Source organism: Silurus aristotelis (genome assembly GCF_946808225.1).
Source record: "Silurus aristotelis genome assembly, chromosome: 2".
Classification (NCBI taxonomy): domain Eukaryota; kingdom Metazoa; phylum Chordata; class Actinopteri; order Siluriformes; family Siluridae; genus Silurus; species Silurus aristotelis.
Window position 1 is genome coordinate 19780459 of NC_139575.1, and position 25503 is coordinate 19805961.

The following is a 25503-nucleotide window of genomic DNA, read 5'->3' on the forward strand; positions in this document are numbered from 1 at the left end:
GGCAATTTGATCTGAGCAAATATCGTTAGAAGCTTGTCGTGAACTATAATGTTTTGGGAAATCGTGATGCTTAGTCACGTTCTGAGGAAAACTGGATAGAACGCTCCACAGGGCGCCTCGTTGACACTGATTAGGAACCCTGGTGTAGGAGCTGTTACAGGAGTTGGTGTAGGATCTTCTGCAAGTTTCTGCTAGTTGTATATTGTGAATGATTTGCCAGCAGCCGTGTGTAAAGGTGCGATACATTGTAAATTAAACTAAGGCTAAACCCATTTTCTGGTTTCAAATAATATGTGAAAAATATAAGAAACACTACAGATGTGCCTTGTGTTAATATGCTTATTAGTTTTTATTACTTTTTTAATACACCTGACTTTCTGACACGTACACAAGCAGGCGCACTGCATGTGCTCACTTGCTTGTTGACTCGTTTGACCCAAGTTAAGACGGTCTAAACTATGCGACATTTATTGAAACAATGACCGGTTTAGTGGGTGTTTATTTTCCCTGGACGCTCTCCTGTAGACAGGCAGAGGAGGCGAGAGAAACACAGCGGATAGATCTCATGCTGCGTTAGGAGGAAGCTGGAGTTTTGCTGTAGCGTTTTGAGACAGGCGGGGCGACTGGAGTTACACACAGCCTCCAGATCAGGTTTCTACTAGAGGCGAAATCAAACGAAGCCTTGCAATTCAAACAATTGATGGATTAAGGGTGTGTTTGTGTGCGTGTGTGTGTGCGAGAGAGAAAGAGCGAAAGGTGTTTGATTTCGAAAGCAGTATGTAATTGTACCTTGCTTCAATGGGTGGATTTGGTCAGATTCTTTTCACCGTTGTTTATACAGTCAGCATATCCAAGTGTACACTGCTGTGTGATATGATTGTGTCTGCTTGTGCATCTAATACAGAGTCACAGCTGTCTTTCTCTGTATCTCTCTGTCTCTTACATAGTTTCTATCTCTATTCGTCATCGGTTTTATTTTTTTTCTATCTCTGTCTGTTTCTCTTTCTGTCTGTCTCTTGGTTTATCGCTTTGTCTGTCTGTTTCTGTCTCTCTGTCTGTCTTTCTATCTGTTTCTCTTTCTGATAACTGTGTGCGAGGCTGTGGTATAGAACAGTACCGGCGTGGGTTGGTAGCGATGATGCCGGGGTGTGTGTGAAAAAGTCTTGCCCCCACACTGCCCCTCATCGCCTCTCCTGAGCACGCTCTGTCTGATGAAGTGAGTATAGTTCATACAGGTAGGCATTAAGTGCATGCTAGGTAATGATTGCACTCGCAGCGTAATATCTGGGGAAGAGTGAAGGAGGATATAAAATCTGTCACTGTTTAATTATGTCTGGATTCCTTAAGCAGTAATTTGAGGCATCAGTGGCTCGGTAATCGGCTAGCGTTCCCACAGGAAGGCTTATCAGTTCTTTAGTGATTACAGATTAAAGATTGCTCGCTTTCCATATCAGCCATGCTCCGAGTGTGTTTTCCTGTGTCTTTCCTCTCTCATTGCAGGTGCGTGTGTGTAGGGGGATGTTTGTATAGAAAGTACTGAGTACATGATTTGTGCTTGCAATGCCTCACTTCCTGTGTGGAAATGCAGTGTGTGTGTGTGTGTGTGTGTGTGTGTGTGTGTGTGTGTGTGTGTGTGTGTGTGTGTGTGTGTGTGTGTGTGTGTGTGTGTGTGTGTGTGTGTGTGTGTGTGTGTGTGTGTGTGTGTGTGAACTGCAAGAGAAAAGGTAGTGCTCAATAGGTCTTTTGGGGGTGTGACGTTAAAAAATGAATTGGCATTCATGTGGCTCTGATCTGCCACAGTGTTTTATTTTTTGAAGGTTTCATTTAGCAAAACGACACCAGACCGAGTCATATTGTGTGTGTATGTGCGCACACGTGTGGATGTGGTGGGGGTTGTTGATTGCGGTAACCGTGCGAGATGGTGCATGTTTACGTTGTGACCGGCACGCCTACTGCACGCCTGTTTATCTGCGTGCACACTGCTGATACAGGACTCTTGTAACGTGGCCGTTTGGGAAATGAAGCATAGCGTCACACTGTCATGCCGGGAAACAGATTAGATTTTGAATATGTCCGCATTTTTATGGGTGCTTTCGTATCGTAAGCAAGAACTACGTACAATATCAATTTGAGTTTTCTTTCTTTTTTTCTCTTTAGGATTCTGGTCCAATGAGACTTTTATTTGGCAAGCATGGCAAGCAGTTGATGAGCTGTATGATGATGATAGCCGCTTCCCAAGAAATAATAGCTGATTTGAAAGTTATTTGTCCACTATGCTTTTCTGCTTACAACCTCTAAGGAATCATTTAGATACTGACTCGAAACAGTGCACGGCAGGACTTCATTAGTGCACCAAATGACCTGCACTGTGCTTTACTACACGATAAAGGATAAAACTCTCGCAGTAGTGAGCAGGGAGCAGTTTCAGATATACCGTGTTTGTGTCGGTGTCGTGCTGCTCCAAAACGACGATCACATCGCAGTGCAGCCTGTGTTCAGCTCCAACACTAATTCTCTTTGTTTAATTCTAGTTCCTTGCTGTTATTATGGCAAGGCATCATTTGTACAGTTCGAGCACCTGTATGCTTTTCCTCAGATATTTTCTAAATGATCGAAGTACCAAAATCTATACTTGAACCTTTAACCCAGAGATGGCCGAACTAGTGCCCATGGCGCTCGTAGTGACCTTTAATTTGGCCCGCCAATGCCATTTATGAGAAGAAGGGAAAAAAGGAGAGGAAAAAATGCCATTTGGAAAACCTTTTCAAAAATAAAAAACAGCTTCATGTCTGTCATTAGAGATCACTGAACAGCTGTGTTAGGCATTACACTCCAAAACTTTCTCTCGGGCTTCTCCCGTTAGGGGTCGCCACAGCGGATCATCCGCATGTTTTATTTGGCACATGTTTTTACGCTGGATGCCCTTCCTAACGCAACCCTCCCCATTTATCCGGGCTTGGGACCGGCACTAAGAGTGGCTGGGGTTGGTTCCCTGACCAGGGATCGAACCCGGGCCGCAGCGGTGAGAGCGACGCATCCTAACCACTAGACCACCAGGGAACCATTAGGCATTACACCCTATTGTACAATAAATTGGATTGTTTCTCATTGTACTAGAAGTTTCACTTGAACTAGAATATGCATTAGTTTAGGAAATTGCAGAGTCATGTTGTCAATTGATTTGTTTTCAAACATTAAATCACCAGAGAGTAACCTTGACAACTTCAATTTTATTATAATGTTTGGTACAATGCAACATTTTATTTCTGGCACATGGCCCTCTATCAAGTTTGATTTCTGGCCCTTCATTGGAAAGCATTTGGGTACCAGCCAAAAGCAACAGTGAGATTAGAATAGGCTTTTACGCTGGCAGGTTAGTCCAAACCGAAGGACGGCTCGCACGAAAGCAGTCATGTGCAACGCAGTACCGAACCAAGGGTTTACCTGTAGGAGGTGCCGAGTTTTGACTGCATTGGAAATGAGCCTCCCATGAACATGAATCCGACCTGATGATGACTCCATTACTGAACCGTTCTCTGTGCTTGCTTGCGATGAGAGACGAGGAACACGACTTTACCAGGATTTTGCAAAAAATTCAAGTCTAAAACCAGACCGGCGTGGACGAGGAATTCTCGGATTTGGAATGCAGCAGAAGTTCACTGAAAAGTTCACCTGAAGGACATGCGTGTTCAGTGTGAGATTATTTGACATGTTCTTCTGAGTTTTTCTTTGGAGAAATTCCGTCTAGCTTAGTTGCTACGGCGTGTAACGACCGATCAGGATAAGGAAGATAAACAAACCTGTTGCTTGGTCCACATTTTTAAAGATGGATATGACCAAAAGTTTGTGGAAACCTGACCATCTTTCCTGTGTGGTGTTGAACATCTTGTCTAAGATTTCATTCTTGTTCTTTCCGTCAGTGTGTGTCAGTTAATCATCAATAAATCTTATCATTTCAGTTATTACCAGATTATCATAATGTGCAGTTTAAAATTAACATATCTTTAATATGTTTATTTAGTAATTAATGTATACATGAAATCTATTGAGTGCTGCTTATAAAACCTGAAAGTGCACAATTGAATAGGATTTATTTGGATGAAGTAGCATTAAACTTAAATTAGGAGACACAAACCTGTTTCGGTATGAAGATATGGTGTACATGGCTAGGAGAGGAAGACCTTTAGTGGCCTGTTCCAGCACACTGACCTCAACCCTAGTAAACACCTTTCGGATGAATTGGAATTCCGACTGCACCTCAGGCCTCCTCACCTCACCTACATCAGTACCTGACTTTACTAACACCCTTGTGGTTGACTGAGCACAATCCAATCCAATGGAACATCATCTCAGAAGAGTGGAGGTTACTCCAAAAGCAAATGGAGACCAAAGATTTGCATCAGGCTGTATAATGGGGAATATGTTTAGGGAATAATCTGCACATTTGCACCGTTTAGTCGCATGCTGTGCAAAAATTGTCTCGGGGAAGAGAGAACAGGAGCCCTGTTCAGGAATTCAGGAATGCTGAAGTCCATCAGAGTTTGTGCTGATTTCCCTGTGCAGAGACACACTCGATTTAACTCGCCAGTTAATTATCAGGTGTGTTTCAGCAGGGAAATCGCCAGTCTACAGGACTCCGCTCCTTCAGGAGTGCAGCTGGGCACCCCTGGGAAACAGCCTGTAATTACGTACACACACACTCTCACACACACAAGGATAGAAATATGGAGATAGATAAAAGCGTGCTACACATCCGAGTTCACCATACCTGTTTTGCAAACTCTATATGAGTGATGGATGTATTTAATATGCTGGTGCTGCCAGTGTCTTCTCTCCTGTACCCACACACACACACACACACACACACACACACCAACAGTGAGGTGTATTAATTGTAATGCAAAGTGTCCTCCAAGTAATACAGCACTCAAATACGTCGCATTTAAGCAGAAAGAATTTATTATAAATGTTTCAGCGATGCAAATGTTTTGAACTCTGAGCTGAAACCTGCTTTAACGACCTGTTTGTTTGTTTCCTTTTTGACTCAGATGGATCTTTAAGTCTTTAATTGAACCCGTGGCTTCAAAGTGGTTGGTAAGATTGGCCACTGTGTCTCATTTCATCGAACCGGCGACAACGATCTACAAAAATAAGCCGTCTCGCTCGAATTTGTATGCGCGCGGGCGATGCTAGTAATTGGGGCTGTGTGTAATTAATGGGAAATGACTTCAAAGTAAAAAAAAGCAATCAATTAAGACTATAAAAGAATTCAAATAATACTATCTAATATTCTCAATAGTTATTTGAGGAACAGATTTAATGCTGCTGGGATCAACACGCCGGTGTACGCTAGAGCGCCCCCTACAGGCAGCGTGTCCTGATTACTGTACTGTTTTTTTTGTTTTTGTTTTTGTTTTGGTTTTTTTGTGTGTGAGAGAGATGATGGAGTCTCTGTGCAGATGCAGATCTCCTCACTAGGAGTTCTGCTCTAATGGCCTAGCTCTCTCTCTCTCTCTCTCTCTCTCTCTCTCTCTCTCTCTCTCTTTCTCTCTCTCTCTCTCTCTCTCCTGTTTCTCTCTCTCCTGTTTCTCTTCATTACTCCCCTAACATGCTCCGAAATAACTTTGCCGCCTTCTCAAATGATGCGTTCGCAGCCAGCCCTGTAATTTAAATCAATTTGTACAATTACGTCTGGGCTGATTTCCTCCTCTGACCTTTCGGTCTTGAGCGATTGACCCAAGGTGACCTTTGTTAACTGTCGGGGAAAAGGTCGCATGGCGTTTCGGCACGCCTGCGTGCATTTCCAACAACCTTTTTCGACAACGTAGGTGCCTGCGCTCGGGGGTACAAGAGCGAGACACAGGAACAGAGTTGCGAGCGAAGTGTCCTTGGTGCATAAACCGACTGGGTCTATAAGGGAGACTGACAATAGCAACTTGTTCAAGGTTTCCATTTTGACATACCATGGTGCCCTTTTGATTGGTTTGTTTTTGCTAATAGAGCATTTCTCACAGCTGTTCCAGCTGTGATGTTGATGTTCATAATTAATGATAGGATGCTTTACATAAACACATGAATTAATAGTTTGTTGTAGTTGTAGGTTGTTGAGTTCTTTTATAAGGAAATGCTTATTTAGCATTTTTTGGAAGGAGTCTCCAGTTCGGCACTGGTAACATTTTGTAACACTGTTCTGGAACATGAAACTCTGTCTGACAGAGGTGTTTGGGCTTTAGGGCTTATGTGTGATCTAACAAGCTGTGTTTAATAATTAAATAAAACATTTTTGAGAGAGAATATGATGCTGGTGAGGGACCTACTGTTTATAGGTGGTTCCAACATGAACATCAAATCACAGGAACTAAATTGTTTGTAACTATGAAGGGATAATGTATGAGAGCTAGTTAAGATAGAAGTGGAATAAAACAAATAAAATGGTATTCTGCTTTGCCTCAGGCTTCATCACAGCACCTCGTTGCTGTTGGATTTCCTATAACAGCACTACCTGAAGTTCAGGACCATGTGAATGATGATTGGAGGGGTGCACAGATTTTGTGTGAATTCCCCCAATCCCCCCAGTTTTCATGGTAATAAAATAGAAACAATCATTAAGGAGGATAGCATATTGCCGTAATTATTTACATATAATGTAAAAAAAAAATAATAATAATAATTATAAAAATGCATGTTACATTGCGTTTAAAACCTATTTTTATGCCTCATTCATAGTTTATTGCAATCTTATCAATTTAACTTTGCTATTAGGTTTTTCCTGGAACAACCCAGATGTAGACTTACTGATCAAGCATCAGCTCATTAGCAGCTTCATCGAACATTCTAGCTTCGCTCCGAGAAGTTCACATAGATCACTATGTGCGATTGGTAGTCTGACACATGTCCTCTTCTTACACCATTATGCCATGCACAAGATCCACAAATAATTGGGCCATGTTTTACTCTTGTCGGGAATCTCTGAATGTGACTCTAGTTTGTATTATATTAATCGTTTTTGAAAAATAACATTTCTTCCCAAGAAAAAAATCAAATAAACTTCTCTTTTTAATACCCGGTTTGGATTGTTAGATTAGAAATATTGTGCACTTAAAGACATTGATCATATTTGGTATTGTGAGATTTTGATTACTACACCTTATGTGACTAAACAAATTGAAATGTATTTAATAAAAAATAATAAAGCCGTTCAATTTTAATAAAAAAAAAGGAATGCAAGCATTGTTATACATTTTGTTTTGTTAAATAAAAAAATTTATGAATGCAATGTCCTATTTATATCTTTATTTTCTTGGTATCTTTAGGTGATTTTTTTTTTTTTTTTATGTATTGCTGATCTGAAGTTTTTCAGTCCTGATTCGAGCCTCTTTATTACAGGCTGCTTTTTTTCCCCCCTCTCGTTTGGACTCGAAGCCTGCTAAACCGACATGAAAGAGCTATTCTAGCATTGAGCTGTAATGTAAAGAAACGCAGTTCACTAGAATACTGATGTTCAGTAAGTTCAGCAGTGACGCTTTGGTGTGTGTGTGTGCTCGGGTGCTTTTCATTGATTCCTGAGCTATTCCTGGTTGATTATGCTTTCTTTGTGAATTTGGAGATGACATTTTAGTGATTCCATCCTTTATATATTTCCTCAATGTGTCTTGAGGTAAAAGGAGTAATATGTTAGAGGGACTGAGGGGGTTAAAGAGTCGGGTCGTATGTAGATCGTCAAGATTAACAGGTTTAAACGAACAGATGTTCTGCTCCTAAATGAGAGGGGGAGCAAGCGAGTGTGTGTGTGTGTGTGTGTGTGTGTGTGTGTGTGTGTGTGTGTGTGTGTGTGTGTGTGTGTGTGTGTGTGTGTGTGGGTTGGGGTGCCTGTGTGTCAGCTTGGGTGTGTGTACCAGCACTAGCTTTATTGATTTCTGTGCTGAGCCCATAATCGAGCTCTTCTTGTCTGTCTGACAGTTGAGTGTCTATCTGCTTTGTTTGATTCAATTAGAGACTGATGTTGCTAATCCTCCTCTTACACACACACACACACACACACACACACACACACACACACACACACACGACACACAAAGGCAGCCAGAGAGATTCGCATTCTAAACATAGGGGATTTGAGTGAGTCGATAAAAACGGGGTCGAGCATGCTTTCCTTTTCTCCGTTTCTATTACTCTTTATAGAGTGAGAGTGTGTGTGTTTAGTCAGCGGCGTGTTGCTGGCGCTTTTGCACATTTCGCACTGCCACATAATGAAGCAAGTTATTGTGCATCACTGATTTGGGGGAAAAAAAGTGTACCGTTTTTGTGTGTGTGTGCTGCGTATCCTGATGCTTACAGAATTGTTGTACTTTTTCTCTCACAGATCCTGATCAACTCTGTGAGTTCCTACAGACCTGCGCAGCTATATGAGAATGTGGTGGTAGGAGAGGGCAGCCCCATCCTGAGAGACCTGCTCTTCAGCCCTGACCAACACTACATCTACACACTCACCGACAAACAGGTACACACACACAGCTACATCTGTTCTACACACAGTCATGCAAATAGCCTCTGGCAAGCTTGTCTGTGTGCGCGTGCGTGTGTGCGTGCGTGTGTGTGAGAGTGAAATTGCCGCTTCTTTGAAGCCCCCATCAGGTTTCCTGAGTGCACAGCACCTCATTAATGTGTGTCTATATCTGTATTTAAGTGGGTATGTAGTTAACCAAGTCATTTCCTTTTGCCCAAAGCATAACCTAATTTACACATGTACAGATGCACTTGTATGCACACACACTTACATGCACACAGATTTTGGGGAGCTGCAGAGGAAGGCATCGACATGTTCTGTACATTAAGCTGTTATTTGACATGGGTACTAAATCTTTCTGACTGAGAGCCTGAGGGTTAGAAACACACATTTCACTATCCTTCTGAGGACCTTTTGTTGATGTAATCATTGAATGTAGCTATGCAAGAACTAACTGTAGACCTCAGTTTAATTTTTATTACCAGCAAGAAGTTTGGCGTTTTAAATATTTACAATTTTTTTTCTTATGTGGAGCAGCCAAACATCATCCCAAGGTCAAAATGTTCACATATTCCTGTTCTTGTTGTAGATATATGATTCGCACCAAGATATATAGAAACCTACACACACTTCCTTCAACCCTTCAACACCTCGGCTTGCCTTCTTTGTTCTAGCTGTGTAATTTTTAATAATATTTCCATGTGCATATATTAGTGATGTAATGGTACACATTTTTGTACCGATGTTTTTGTCACTGTGCTTTAGGAATGCAACCCTTTTTACATGTGGAACGTAACTAAAATCTGAGTTCCCTCAGGAACATATTAAGTGACGGACCGCACATTTGTTTAGAGTGCATAAAAAAAAAAAAATACAAATAAAATAAAAAACACTATTATTTAACTTGAAACCATACACAACAATGTCAGGAGTGTGACAGCAGCTACTTACTTTGTACTGAAAATAAGATTTGTTTTGCGCATGCATGAAAGCACTAAAGAATCCATAGCATATACGTTAACCGCTAACCAGGAAGTGGCTAGCGGCTAACGCTAGCGTGCTGGATTATTTAGTGTTTTATGTTCAGCTTTAAGAATTTCTCTTTCACATATCGAGGGAGGGATTGAATGAAGGATGGAAGGAATGAAGTCGATGTTAAAGTATGCTGAAATAAGTAAAACAGTTAAGTCGATCATATCTTTAGGAAATTACATATTAAATATAAAACACACACATCTGTATTACCCAAATGGGTTCTAACAAATGTAAATTATTTAATAATCATTTTTAATTTTCCATGTATCTAATTTCATTTAAGCAATTTAATTGATTACTCAATTTAATCAATATAATAAAAAGTGTATCACATGAATTAGATTTATTCTATTTTATTTTTGTATAATATTATATAAAATTATATTATATTATTTAACCAAGCAGGCATTTTATTTAAAATTGTTTTAAAAATGTAAACTGTTGATGTTTACAAATGTTAATAATATTAATAAAATGCGTTAATAAAAAACACAAGCAATTTTATGTTTTGCATTTCTTCCCCCAACCGTAACCAAACCATGACTTAAAAACCGAGGTACGTACCAAACCGTGAATTTAGTGTACCGTTACACCCTTAGTAAATATACTTTAACTGTGTGTGTGTGTGTGTGTGTGTGTGTGTGTGTGTGTGTGTGTGTGTGTGTGTGTGTGTGTGTGTGTGTGTGTATGAGAGAAAGAGAGGGAGAGAGAGTCAAATGATTTAAAAACTGCATTCATCTTTTAATTGCTTTAAAGATGGATTATTTAAATGCGTTCTACTATTAATGAGCCTGTGGGGTTTTTTTTGTTTGTGTTTTTTTTTTTTCCTCGCTGCCAAGTGAGTGAACTTTAGTAGTAGCACTATATTATGTGCCATGCCCTCCAGAATTATTGGCACCCTATATGAAATGAACTGTGATTGTAGAAAAGTTGCACGCAATAATTCGAATTTCCTCTAAAACAGAGAAAGCTTTTATCTTGGGTGATAAAACACTGCATACTTTTCTTTATGTACGTGTTTCTGTTAGAACAAACGAATCCTAATTTAGATGCGAAGCAACGCAGAGATCACGAAGCAGTTTCACCCTATTATATGAATGATTAATATTAATATTAATATTAATCACATGATATTTAGGCCACCTATGGATTTATTTTATATGTTCAATACATTATGTAACGTTCAGTGTCACTGAACATGTGCAACCTCTATGACCAAGTCTGGGAACCTACCAACTTACATCTAATAACTCTTTCAGGGAATCAAACGTTGTGCTTCGTTGTTTCTACCACCCTTATTTTCCTGCTTAAATTTGGTCATCTGCCAATTCTCACCACCAGCCAGCTCTCCTCTATCACATGACTGCTACCAACCAAGAATGGTGAAGGCTAACATATGCTTCGTCTAAGAGTTAAATCTTTCATCAAGCAGCTTTGCAGATAAGCAAAGAACAGTCTGAGTAAAGTGTGTCCGTTTTCTCTTTATAATTGGCTCAGTGATGACTGTTAGAGAAATGTTTTATTAAAGGGCACGCTTTCATTTCTTTTCATTTTAGTGTTTAGGAATCTTACATTGTCACCTGTGACTATTTCTGTTTATACATTTTGTGAAACGGAGTCCAGAATTGCTTAGTCATTCATCCACAGGAGGGATTATAAAATCCTGAAATGAAACTGGAGTGTTGGACAGTGGGATGTGTTTAATTCCTGCTTTGAAAATGGCCATATGTTCTTTTAGGGCAGTAATTAAACATCTAAAATAATTACAGCATAAAAACAGACAGCCTTTTATTGGACATGTCTGGAAGGATCCTGGATGGACCATGGCTGCAGATTTTTCAGAAGATGCTAGCATTTTGAGGTCACAGAGTCTCCATATCTTCAAAGAAACATTGCCTCCATGCCAATAAACTGCTAGGGAGGCATGCCAGAAGGTGGCCTTTTCATTTATACTAATGTAAAGAGTTTGCTAGATACTTCATTGACCACTTTCTTTGGTCAAATTATACAATTACACATGTTGTCTTTTGGCAAGAAACTCTCCTTATGGACACGTGTTGAAATACCAGGAGATTTTAAAGTGAAAAATTTGGCTGGCTCTGCCAAAAAGCTACTTCTGGGTCGTGGTCGGATGTTCTAGCAGGACGGCGATTTTCAAAATGCACATTAAATGGTTCAGTGCTTTCAGAATGAAGCATTTGGCATGAATGTCCCAATCCCCTGACCTTAAACCTCATTGAAATACTGTAGGGTGAGCTGAATAGGAGAGTTTCTAGCAGAGAGGAGCTAGAACCCTGGGGGATCAAGAGTGATGTGTACCGAGGAGTCTGAGGCTCAGTGTTCTGTATATTCTACAGATAGTGGTCCTGTTATAGTTGAAGAGTTGTAGAAAGTACTACATGTAGGGCTGGTATTAATGGTGGCGTGTGTGTGTTTGTTTTGGGGTGTTTTTTATTTTATTTTTAAATATATTTATGGACAGTATTTTTTAGGATGCATTTCCATCACTACAAAGTTTGTTGTAACAAACTAATTTAAAGTTGCATCAAACTACAACAGCAACATTCATTTGTTACAAAAAACTAATGTCTGGAAAATGATAACTTGAATCCCAGAGATGCTACAACGAAGAGAGCAAAAACTGTGAGTAGGAAGGCAGGCATGCCCTTTTTTTTACCTGTCAATCAGTCATACTGGCCAATCACGAGTGTCCACAAACTTATGTATGTTGAAGTGGGAAAATTACATAAGCATACATTATTATAATTTTATTTTCTCTCTATTTTTTTTTTTATATATATATACATATGTTTTACTAACTAAGAGTGCAAATAATTCTGTAGCTGTAGATTTTCAGACATTAGATATTTTTAAGTACATTAGATAATCATTTGTATATGTTTCTTTTACTTGGAATTGTGCATAATTATAAAAAAATATATATAATATATTTAAACAGTGACGTTCTGATAAAACTAGTGTGTACAGGTGTATATTGAATCCTGAGCCCGTCCCCACACACTCTCTCTCTCTCTCTCTCTCTCTCTCTCTCTCTCTCTCTCTCTCTCTCTCTCTCTCTCTTCATGCACTGCTAATTGTGCAGTATTAATATTCATAAAGGCCCTGTTGGCCTTTGCTCTGTTTTCTCCTCTTTTAATCAAAGGGGATCACACTGCAAACACTTGGCTCATGCATGCCAATGTGGACAGCACGTGTGTGTGTGTGTGTGTGTGTGTGTGTGTGTGTGTGTGTATACATGCGTACGTAGAATGTTGCGTTTTGTGCTGAATATCACATGCTCGTGTATTTTTAGAGATCTTCACGTTCGTGCTGCGCTCCCCCTCTTTCAACTGAGATGTTAATGAGGTGATAAGTATGTGATGATCGGGAATATAGACAGAGCTTGTGTATACATGTGTGTGTATTTATTTATATATATATATATATATATATATATATATATATATATATATATATATATATATATATATATATATATATATATAAATACACACACACACACACACAGTGTTATATTATACTCACAATCAACTCCTTTTTTAAATGGCATTAATAAATATTATGTATATTTTTTATGTGTTTTACAGGTCATACAGATCCGTAATGCTTTCAGCCACTGCTAGTCATTTTTTTCTTTGTGATTGTTTGGTTTCTGCTAGGCTACAAGAAGGCTCATGTTGCCCTGACACACACACACACACACACACACACACACACACACACACACACACACACACACACCTGGAGCATAGCCAAGCTCATTAGCATACTTGGCCTGAAACTGTCATTGTGCATGTGAGCACTCCTCTGTGTATGTACACCCTGCCTCCCCTAGTGCGCGCGCACACACACACACACACACACACACACACACACACACACACACACACACACACACACACACACACATACACATACACACACCATGCATACACAACTCCCTTCTACATTCTAAGTGCACTGAAGCTTTTGAGTATCAGCCTACCTTTTGTTTGTGTGTGTCTACACTATCAAGTTGTAGATTTGGCTTGATAAGAGGAGTGGAGGGCCTCAGTATCGAAACACTCAATCACATTTAGAGGGCTTACTTCATTCTGTTCCATTCAGGACACACACACACACACACACACACACACACACACACACACACACACACACACACACACACACCCTTGTAAAACTAGCCTCTTGATTAACATGGTATAACCTTTTCTGACTGATGTGTATACATGTAAATGATCGTTGTATTTGGCTCAAAGCTCAAACAAATATTGTACACACATGCACGCACGCGCGCACACACACACACACACACACACACACACACAGTATTGCATTTCTCAGCAGGAGATATGGTCATTGTCATGTTAATCTTAACTGACTTGGCCTTAGAAAGCTCTGGAGATCTGTAAAACCAGATGGCAGATATATTCGTGCAGTGGTCATTAAAAAGACACGCACACACACACTCAAAGCGCGCACACACAGAATATGTGCATTTTGAATGGTGCTACAATGCAGGTCTCATTGATGTCCTTTCTGTTTATTGACCCATTTAACAGCTTTTTTCCTCTTGCTTTCCGCCTTCATCTCACTGGTCCTCTTATCCCCTGCTGCGCCGCACGTCTGACCTTCATCACCCACAGCCAAATGATCAATTAATATTAATACTGACATAATACATAATACATACGATCATATCAATATGAACATTAAATGTCTAAAAGCCTGGAGGGATGTATATAATACATATATCCCCTTTTCATGCCTCGAATAAACAACACGCAATCAATAGATATTAGCTTTCAGTAATCACTCCCTCAGTGTTTATTCTTCTCCGGGGAGAAAATGATGGACTGCGCCCTCAAGAGCCCGAGCACTTTGGATTGATGAGACAAAGCGAGAAATTCACTTTGTTTCTTTTTTTTTTCTTTCCTTTTTTTAAAACTCCGTTTTCTCTTTCCCGCTCTCTTTATCTACTTCTCTTTCCTCTGTGTCTTTTTCTTTCATTGGGAGCATAATGGAAATGCCAGCGTTTGGAGTCGTGGAGCGGGCCGCTCCTCAAAAACTCCATTTAGAGAAGTGACAGAGTAATTTAGCACTGGCCTCGTGTTTTGCAGCAGTTAATTAAAGCGAACCTGATGGGCCGATCTCACCAGGGCCCCCGAGCTGCACGGCCAGACTGGGGGATCTCGCAGATCAGATTACAGCGAATCAGACTCGCGCCTGAAAATCACACGTTCAGGCAAATCCAATGATGCAGCATTTACCAGATTTCATTTATTAAAGTAGATATCTGTTATCGACAGACGAGAACAAAATCACACCCAATTATGATAATGCGGTATATGGAAACTTTCATGCAAGCTGAGCAGGAAATGGGAGCGACCCGACGTCTGAACATCCTTCATGATCGTTTTTTTGTTTTTGTTGTTGTCTTTTGAATGAAGTACGAGTCAGAGTCAGTCTGAAGATGATTCTGACACACGTGAGTTTATGAGGCTGTTTCTGGGAACTTATATTTGGCAGAAAATCAATATCTAATGACCACATTAATGGCACTTAATCGAGAAAAATATATGTATATCGACAATTCTTGAGCCCACTGGGTCCGGAAGCTGAGCGCCTTTGTGTTTATAAGCAATAGATGAAAAATGTGTAATATGGCTGCCGTTAGTAGAGAGTTAGTAGATTGATTCAAACTGAAAAGCCAACATTTAAATGTAAACAGTGTATGCCGGTCTAGGCTAGACAATATGCCAGCATGCACAAAATTGCAATAAATGATCACAGCAGGCTGTACAGAGAGTAATCTGCCATTGTCTGTACCTTTTATATACAGACAATGGCAATGAGACTTAGACTTCACAAGACCCCTGTAGGTGTGCTGTGGTATCTGGCAGTAGATCCTTTATGTCCTGTAAATTCTGAGGTGGGGCCTCCGTGGATCATTCTTGTTTGTCCAGCACATCCCCTATTTACTCGGTCAGATTGAGATCAGGTGGATTTGGTTCCAAGTCAATACTTTGAACACTTTGAGTTCCTCACACCGTTCCAGAACAAAGTTTTCAGTGTGGATGTAGAGGGTGCATTATCCTACTGAGAGGAAATACTGCCCAGAGCATCATGCTGCCTCCACAGGCTTGCCTTCTTCCCATAGTTCACCCTGGTGCTGGCTTTTTTCCAGTGATGTGCATGCATTCGTCTTCCTCTTGATGTAAAACGCAATTTCTTAGACCAGGCTACCTTTTTTTTTTCCACTCACTCAATGGGCCCTTTTTGATGCTCGCTGTACTGTGCACCTTTGGAGATGAACAGGGGTCAGCATCGGCACTCTGACTGCTCTGCAGTTACACAGCTTCATACGCTGCAAGCTGGGCTGCACTATGTGTTCTTACACTTCAATAACTTTTTAAGCAGTTTGTGCTGCAGTAGCTCTTCAGTGGGATCGAAACTGACGGCTAGCATTCGCTCTTAATGTTCATCAATGCGCATTGGACACCCATAACACTCCCTCTCGTTTAGCGGTTTTCCTTTCATTGGACCACTTTTGGGAGGTACTAAACACTGCGTAGCAGGAACATTCCTTAAGACTTGCGCTTTTGGTGACATTCTGCCCCAATCTTCTTGCCCAGTTACAATCCAGACCTTGTCAGTGTCTCTCAGATCCTTACATTTGCCCATTTTTTCCTGCTTCCAACACATCGACTTCGAAAAGTTGACTGCACTTGCTGCCTTATATATCCGATCCCTTCACAGGTCCTGTCGTAATGATAGAATCAATGTAAATGGTTTTAATGTCATGGCTGATCAGTGGATAAATGCCACCCAAATATCTACACATATTAGAGAGCAGGATTTATGTCCGTGCCAGTGTTTGCATAAGGCTCATGTCCTTTCAGAATGACACGTTAAATCAACGTATCTGGTGAGTGCTTATAATTTAATTAATTTTTCTGTCTTAGTGAGTCATAGTGAAATGTCCTCATCAAACATCAGACGGGAAGAATTGTGTCCTGCACAGTTCAAATGCCAACCGCATGTCTGATTTTGTTAATATACATATATTTTATGTTTACAATTACTTTTTTTTCTCTTAACTCGACATTTTCAATTTAGCGTACCTCTAAATTTGCATGCACAAGAAGTAATGCAGAGATTTAGATGGGTTTGCATAGCAATTATTCTTCCGTTTAATAGATTGTTAAACTGATTAACCGCCATGTTTGATCCGATAGAGTTCATTCAAAGTGCCCACAATTTTTTTTTTCCTCCCCAATAAATGGAATTATTAACATTTAGACTTCATGTAAATGTAGTTAATGTAATTCAAATGGCATAGGAGCAAAGAGCTGATGGATTACTATTGTAAGCTCTAACCTCAATCCTTTACTGGCAGTTGGCACCTTCAACGAGATCTAATATCATATATCACCTCGCAGCATTCGTATATTTTATTATATAGATTTCTTTTTTCCCCCTCACATTTACTAAATTAAAGGGTAACATTTGCATTGATTAAGAAATATTTTTATTGTACTATTGTCAGATTAATCAGTTTATATTCCAACATGAACATCTTCATGTTAATTAACTTGATATTAACGGCTTGAATAACATGAAGACACAATTACCATTAACTTGTGATTACAAAGCAAACGTCTTACCAAAACACTTTTTTTCAAGAACTAGAAATTTTTCATGTTACCAAAAATGCTTAAATTGTTTGCTTAGTTTTATGGTTTCTTTGCACTTTTGCAGCCTAATTTAATCTTACAGATACTGTGCCTTTGTAAGTTATGAGCTTTACCATTAATCGCAACCCTGTATAAAGATTTGTTGCATTAGTGTTAGCAGGTATCAGAGAAATAAAATATTTGGCGAATCATTAATACATTTCTTATGTCCGTTTTACATTGTAAGCACCTGCTGAACAGATGTGATCGGATGCGATCAGATTCCCTTTTCCTGGAAAATGCAAAAATGTGCAACATAAAATGAGATTAAAAGAATTGTTTTATATTGCTAAACTTGAAAGAAAGGTAGCAGCTAGTTGTCTTAAGCTTATTTACTTCAATATTGAATCTTAATAGTCATGTAGTCTTTTTTTTTTTTTTTTTTTTAAAGTGAAGTTCGATTGGCCATTTATTTATTTAATTATTTCGTTTTTTTTTTTGTTTTGTTTTTTTTTTACATTGTTGACAATGACAGCCAATCGTTATCAGTGGTATTCTATTAAAATTAAGTTCTTATAGTTTATTAGCTGCTTCTATTGGTACCGCAGAGAAGTTTTGAATGGGTTTCATCCAAATAGCTCGAACATAATTAGATTAGATTTGACTTTGGTGCTTTGGTGATTTGTGCTCTGTACAATGACAATGAAATGCCGTTAGCATCCAACCAGCAGTGCAAATGAGTGTGTGTGTACATATAATACTGTGTTCTATAAAGGTTGTGTAGAGACCAGCTCAGTGAAAATGACATGGTGTGCAAATATACAGATGCTTTGTACGGAGAAATGAAGTGAAAATGTCTTGTGTTTATACAAAGATCATGCAGTAATTAAACAGAAAGGTACAAAGAGGCAAGGTAGAGAATGAGGTTAAGTCATGGTAACCTCTCTTAATCAATCTAATAGTTATTTTAAGATGTTTACTTTGAGGAATTCAAACTTGCATCGTTCCCATTTTAGTGTTCATGTGTTTTGCTGAAAAGGAATTTATTTTATAATTCAAGTGATCCCTGACTGCAGACATGTTGTGTGTCAATCCCTTAGTTGCGAGTTTGCAGGGGAGAACAGATGAGTACCATTTCTTTATACACGGGGTGTGTTTTTGAGGGCATGCAGGGTTTAAATTATTAGCATTTGAGTTGAGAATCGATCATTTTCTGTTTACATATTGATCAGGTGTTAATTCCATCATCCTACCATCATCACAGATGGGCAGATTGTCTGTCTGTGTGTCTGGTCTGTTCGCCTTCTATCCTCCCACTTGGCAGCAGTTGTGCTCAAGCTGTGCATGTGTGCTTTTGTGTGCATCTGTCTGTGTGCTTTTGCTTGCCTTTGTGTTCTTCTTGGGTCTAAATGCTTTACCATTCTCTTACTGGGTCGAGTTTATTGCCAGAGGAATCCTGCACCGCGGACCCTTTATAGGCGAGAACACGCGAGCGCACGCACGCACATCACTGTGTAAAACAGGCAGCTGGTGAAAGCGTTAAAGATTGCAGAGGGAAAGGTCAGCCACTCGGGCCTGCACATCGCTGCCATGCAGATATGACAGATTTCACTCCGCTGGCTTTGGCATACTTGTGCAGGATGAGGAGGTCACTACAGTCATCCACGGTGCAGTCTCAGACACACAGGGTATAGTTAAGGTGCCAGGGTGGGCGATGGGGCACATGCAAAATATTCATCCTAGTATATAGTGCTGAGGTTTTGCAATTTGATTATATCTCGAAGTGCTGTTGAATTCTCAAATCTCATGCAGCTTCTAATACATTATCACATAATAGAATTGATGTCATAATCCAAAATGATTCCAAATCCCACTTAATCATCAATGTAATTGGATTTTCCGTATGAAGATAAGGAGTCTCCAGTGTCAGCATTTACTTTTATTTCATTGAGTCTTCAGGGCAGGTTAGTGAGTGGCATGAATGCTTATAACTGCTATAAAGTAAGTGATAACAAGAAGTAACTGTTTCTTTATTGTGAAATCTAATTATAAAGGAGCTGTTACTCTTGGCGCGTTGTTCGTTTATAAATAAAATCGGCCGAAACCATAGTAATCGGAGGCAGGTTGCTGTGGTAGAAGAGGAATAAAACGCTGTAGTGCTGTTATTGTAAGCTAAATTGGTGTGATAACAGCCAAGAAGCGAAGATCTCAGCGTAATTTAAGCCTGTTGTTCCCTCGCTCACTCAGAAGTAAAGCTCTTAAATGGCTTTTAGTCCCGCAATAAGAATGGAGACGTTAATACTAGTTATTAAGTTATTAGCTTGTCTCGTGGTTTTTTATTTATTTATTTTTTTCTGTCTACACTTCGTGTGTTGCCTCCAAAAATAAAGTCTAGCGGTGAGTGTTTAGAGTTACCTCACTCCCATTTGGTTCTATCATCTGTATTGTGTTTCTGTAGATGGCAAAAATATGATTGCAGGATGTTCTGATACAGATGTGACAGTTGAAAGCCTGAAGGAGATGAGAGAACCCTTTCAAGGTGTGTGCGCGTGCGCGCGCGTGTGTCTATGTTGACAGGTCCATTATCAGGCGATTTTTGATGTCTGTCATTTTACTTGACTTCATTTGGCTCTTGTCACGTGTGCCACATTGATTTCAACAACTTACAAAGCAGAAGATTATGAAACGTTTCTATTTCCCAGCGTCAGGAATCTGTGTAGGTGTGTGTGAATGAGAGGGAGAGGAGGAGAGACAGTGATGACATCGTCAAAACTGCATGCCATTCCAGACTTGACTGTTTCCCCATTATGTCACTGGGAAGCTTGTTGTAGATTGCTGATTAACACACATCACACAGGCTCTCGAACGTACACCTGATCACTTTCTATTCAGAACTTGCTGTTCCTGAGAACCTATCGCTTCCCACTTCTGTCTGTCTGTCTCGCCCCTCTATTCTAACTCAACTGTGTCTGTAGCCATTCCGTCTCTGGCAGACTCCCAACTCTTCGCTCTCTTTCTCGCCCAGTTTCTCTCGTGCGTGTGTGCGCGCACGCGAGTGTGTGTAGACACACCCGTACTGACCTTAGGGGTTGGAGTTTATTGTTTTTGCAGTCAGATTAAAAGGATTCTTTTTCCCACCACACACACACACACACACACACACACACACACACACACACACACACACACACACACACACACACACACACACACACACACACACACACACACACTGTGTTCAAACTGGCCTCAAGACCCAATGCAATAAAGTCTCCTGCACTCAGCTTGCCCATCTTTTATTAGACCTCTCCGTTTTTTTCTTCTCTGGCGCCGCCTTAAAACCTTCACGATGAGGTTTACTTTATTCAGGAGGGTCTGCAGGAATTCACTTTAGTTTTCATTTTCTGCCAGGTTTATCTACATCACAGGTTCCCAGAGTATCTGATCGTTTGTGTTTTGCTTGCTCTAACACACCCTATTTCAATTCAGGAACAGCTGTTCATTAACTGATTAGTTCAATCAAGTGTGTTAGAGGAGGGAAAACACTAACCAGGGTGGAAAACCTGTAGTTTTGCTGAACTTTAATCTCTTTAACACCTGTAAATTGTGGGTGTGTGTGTTAGATAAAAGCTGTGGGTGAGGCTGTGGATTCTCTTTTCTAGGGGTTAAAGGAACACTTTATGGATATTTAAATTCCCCCCCACCCCACCAAATTTAATACTGAAACTCAGACGCATATAGAATGATGGTTTCTCTCATTTGTTAACTGGGTGAAATTGAATTGAGAAGATTGTAATTCTTCTTTTTAACTCAATGAGCCTTTGCCCATCCATTTCCAGTTATATGTATACACACAGCTCCTGAGATCAACTGTTTTTATGCTCTTTTGACTTTCTAAAAACACACATCTCTTTGTCCCGGACACCACGTGCCCCCGGTGGCTGTCAGCGAGATTAGGTTCACCATGGTAACTGTCAGAAATCCCAGCCGGTCATGAGAAAGCAGGGTCACTACTTTGCATATCCACACAGTCACACCTGTGCTATCCACACGCGCACACGCAGGCGGGAGCAAATGTGACACACACACCCCGGTGCACACGGACAAATGAATGAGCCGCATGGAGCCTCGAGGCTGCTCTTACGTCACCTAATTGCTGTCTGTGGGCACGTATAGCAAGAAATCGGTGTACGGAACAGCGTTTACTTAAATGACCTTAATGAGTGTAATATTTCTTTCTCCGTGTCTAGGTGAAGCGTGTTCCTGTAGAGAGCTGCGATCAGTACACTACATGTTCTGAGTGTCTGGGCTCCAGAGATCCTCATTGCGGCTGGTGTGTCCTGCTCAACGTGTGAGTATATTGGGTATTAAATATCATCAAAGCCATATCCCGGGCGTACCAGAGTGTACAGTCCTGCCAAAAGCGAACCATGTGGTTTGAATGATGCGTTCCTGCATCACATAGCTATAAGGGATCATATCATGCTGTAACTGGAAGCACATGGCTTATGAGCTACAAATCCTACTGTTGTCATTTCCACCTCACTTTATAAATCTGGATCTGACAGCCCGCCCTGCAAGTGATTAAATTGGGAGGGGATTGAATTTGACTTGGAGCGTTGGATATATGTGTGTGAAACTGCCTTTAAGTGTGTCTAATGATTTGTGTAAAAAAGAAAAATGGTTGCATTAATATTGTTCTCAGACAAAAATGAATTGTGTATGTATTATGATGCCATTGGTCTCATTATGGAGCATTTTTACAATATATAGACGAATGTTTGTGGACCCCTAACCATAAGATTCGTATTTAGATTTAGGAGTGTGTTTGAGATTTCGTTTCATTCCAGCCACAAGGGTGTTAGTAAAGTCAGGTACTGATGTAGGTGCAGTTCCAGTTAATCCCAAAGGTGTTCAGTAGGGTTGAGGTCAGAGCTCTATAGCAGGCCAGTCAAGATCTTCCACACAAAACCATGTAGACCATATCATCATGGAGCCGGCTGACTTTCAATGCTCCCCAGAATACCTTGTGCTCATTTTAGAAGACCACTCTCCCTGATACTGTTCTGTGTGTGTTCCCCTTAGGTTGCCTGCGTTCATGCGCTCTATTAAAGATACAATGAAATGTATTGCAGGAAGATGCAGTAGTATATCCTCTCCCTGTTTTTATAGAAAAAAGTTTTGCTTGGTATTACTAATCAGGAAATATGTCCAGGTCATTTCCTGTCATCTGGTCATTTAGCGTGACACCGTCTGTTACGGCATGCGTCCTGTGGTGTGACGCGAGATCGGATTTTGTTATTGGAGCACTGTTTGAGAGCCGTTATGTTTATAAAAGCGGTCCTAAACCGAAAGGGTAACTTGTTGATTTCTGAACGCTCGGCATGATTGAGGAGAGCAGCCCCCCAAAAAAATGTTAATTAAACCTTCACCCAAATACACAGAAAGCGGTTTCCCTATCGCGTTATCTTCCTCAGAGGATGAAGATTAGCAAGGTTTTTAATTGAGGGCATGCAAATGGAAATGAAAGTAAGGAAACAATGTAACCTCCGCTCATATCTCCGCTCTTCCTCCAGTAAACGTCTGACGAGCGTCTCTAGCCTCAAATAGCAAGCTTCAGAGCCCCGGGGTACGAGGTGGACTATATGATTAACATAATAGTCTTAGTGGCGGTGTAGCGACTTCATTCTCTCTCCCGTGAGCTAGGAGTACAGTAAGTGCAACATGCCCTTATTGAGTTAAGTGACTTCCCCTGTAGCATTTGCAATAAGCATTTAAATTAGGTGGGAGCTCGAGAGAGCTGAACCCTACACGCGCGTAAGCACACGCCCGCTTTTAAATGAGGTCACGCTTTGCCTGTAAGCTGACATTTTGAAAGCCCGACGTTAGAAAAGTTATTGCCGGCAAAAGTGTTATCTACAAAAATTACTGTCAATTTTCTTTGGATTGGGACACGGGCGGCAATAAAAAAAAAAAAAAAAAAAAAACAAGCTCTGTTCAGGCATACAAGCATCATTCAGAGAGAGTGGTGTGCTGACATTACATTGTAGTGATTAACATGTTGTATGATCTTGTGTTTGTGTGGTGTGTGTGTGTGTTTTTTTTTGGTGTAGATGCTCCCGTAAGGATCGATGCGAAAGGGCAGATGAATCCTCGCGCTTCGCCACCAGAGTGGACCAGTGCGTCGACTTAACCGTTCAACCCAACAACATCTCTGTGACCATGTCTGAAGTCCAGGTGTGAAACAGTGCATTACAACTAGGGTGACAGGGGTTAAACTTTTTCATAGTTATTACAGAATTATTTACTAATATAAAAACACCCTACAAAAAAAAAATCACACCGAAGGAAAAAAACCTTCCATAACAGAATCTAAGACAATACTTGTGCTTGTATAAGTATCGAAATACCATGCATGCTGCATTCAGTGTACTTCATATTAATGCAGTATCTGACCTTTATTCTAACCATTTAATCCATTGTGCTTGATTGCGCTTGTGTATTAATAGGTTACAGATCTGTAGGTCACGCCATAACACACTACTTTACCTATAGTGGGAACAAGCAACCCCCATACATGCAAATATTAACCCTTCGCTGTCTACGGCTGTTTTAGATGCTTTTTGTCAAGGATGGATGGATGGATGGATTCCACTATTCTAGTTCTTGAGTAATATTAGAAATTTCCTGCTTAAATATTACTCCAGTAAAAGTACTCCATTAAACCTCTGTTTTTGGTAAAAGCTCTTGCTTTTGTATGCACTTTAGTAAAAGAGGAATGCGCTGTAAATTATAATTATATAATGGGATAAATGCACACCATTCATCTTGACTGTTGATTTCTGTAAAGCTGCTTTGAGACAATGTCTGTTGTGAAAAGCGCTATAGAAATAAACTTGACTTGACTTGAATAATTGATGTAGTTCAGTGTTCCATTCTCCTGAATATCATACCTTTTAAGGAGAGATTTTTTTAATTGTTAGACACAGTGAGACCCTAAGGCTATGGAAATTATAGGGTTATGATATGTAGACTTAGGTCAGGTTCTTATGTAGTGCAATTTATGTATTCACTTCAAAGTAGGGACGAGCAGCATGTTTTTTCCTGAAATGCAGTGAAGTGTATACGCACATTACACATTAATATGTAGTGAAGGCAAAGTTTCCTAAATAAAGATACTTTGAAGTACAGATACTTTAAAATGTGCTTCCTTACTGTCCACCACTGCTCTTTGTATAACTTTGATACACCGGATAGATACATCATTTTCAGCACAACCTACCACCTGAGAGAATTTTTTTATAATTAAAAAATATATATCATCACTCAAATGCACACCAACGCGCACAACCTTAGCAAATCGGGTTTCAAATGATTATCTTTATCTTGAAAATTATTACTTAGGATCTTATAAATATAGGCAACACAGGGGAAAAAAATTAAGCAGATACATAAACTAATGTTCTTTTTTACATCCTTTATCTACATCTATCTGTCTATCAACACCAAACACAAATTGTGCGAATTAATCATTTCGATGTGATCAGTGACCTTTAAGATTGTGGAAAAGTCACTCATCTGTACACTGAGTAAGCCAGAAATTCCTGGCACAGTAGGAGCCCTAAATATTACATTATATGTTATATATTTTGCTATAAATGTACAATGCACACCAATGTTCCACCCACTGGAAAAGTAGTGTTACCCAAGAATGATAAATTTACCTAAATTGGCAGAGGTAAAGAATTCTGGCCCATGCTGTTATCCAGCACATTATATACACTCCATGGAATCAAAAGCACAAAGGTGGTTGTGATTCATTTACTTTACTTTACTTTACTGAAAATTGCATAACGAGTCTCCATATTGCTTATTTAGAACTCCACGTTCCAGCGATATCTGCTTGTGAGCCAGTAATGTGTGGCCTCACAATGCATTTCGCTTCATTTCTATGGAGTCAGCATTTCCTCTGTCTTTCAAAAAGAGCCAGTCTAGTAGCACGGTGTACCTTAAGCCTGGTCCCATGGAGCACGGTACAGCTTGTCTCTTAATAGAAAGCCTGTAGACGGAGTGTCATGCAGACATCAGCGCCATACCGAGTCCTTGCCTCTAGCAGCGGAGAATTTGCAGACGACTTTGATTCGCGGAATTTGTGGCAGTCTTTTATAGAAGCGCCTCATGCAGACACAAACACCACCTTGAGTCCTTGCCTTTAGCAGTGCAGAATATGGGCAAGACTTTGATACTAATGATGTACCATGCCTT

At 40.1% G+C, this 25503-nt stretch overlaps 1 protein-coding gene across 6 annotated transcripts in view; it reads left to right on the plus strand.

Annotated features, from left to right (window-relative positions):
• plxna1b (plexin A1b) overlaps positions 1 to 25503 on the plus strand; it is a 191154-nt gene that overhangs the window by 90627 nt on the left and 75024 nt on the right. For all 6 annotated transcript variants that reach the window (XR_014531279.1, XR_014531280.1, XM_083527835.1 and 3 more), the window contains exons 4-6: positions 8363 to 8500; positions 21489 to 21589; positions 23352 to 23475. Coding sequence is in view for 4 of the 6 variants with exons in the window: in XM_083527835.1 (XP_083383961.1) it covers positions 8363 to 8500; positions 21489 to 21589; positions 23352 to 23475 (363 nt within the window). In the remaining 2 variants the exon portion in view is untranslated. The remainder of the gene's footprint in view (positions 1 to 8362; positions 8501 to 21488; positions 21590 to 23351; positions 23476 to 25503) is intronic.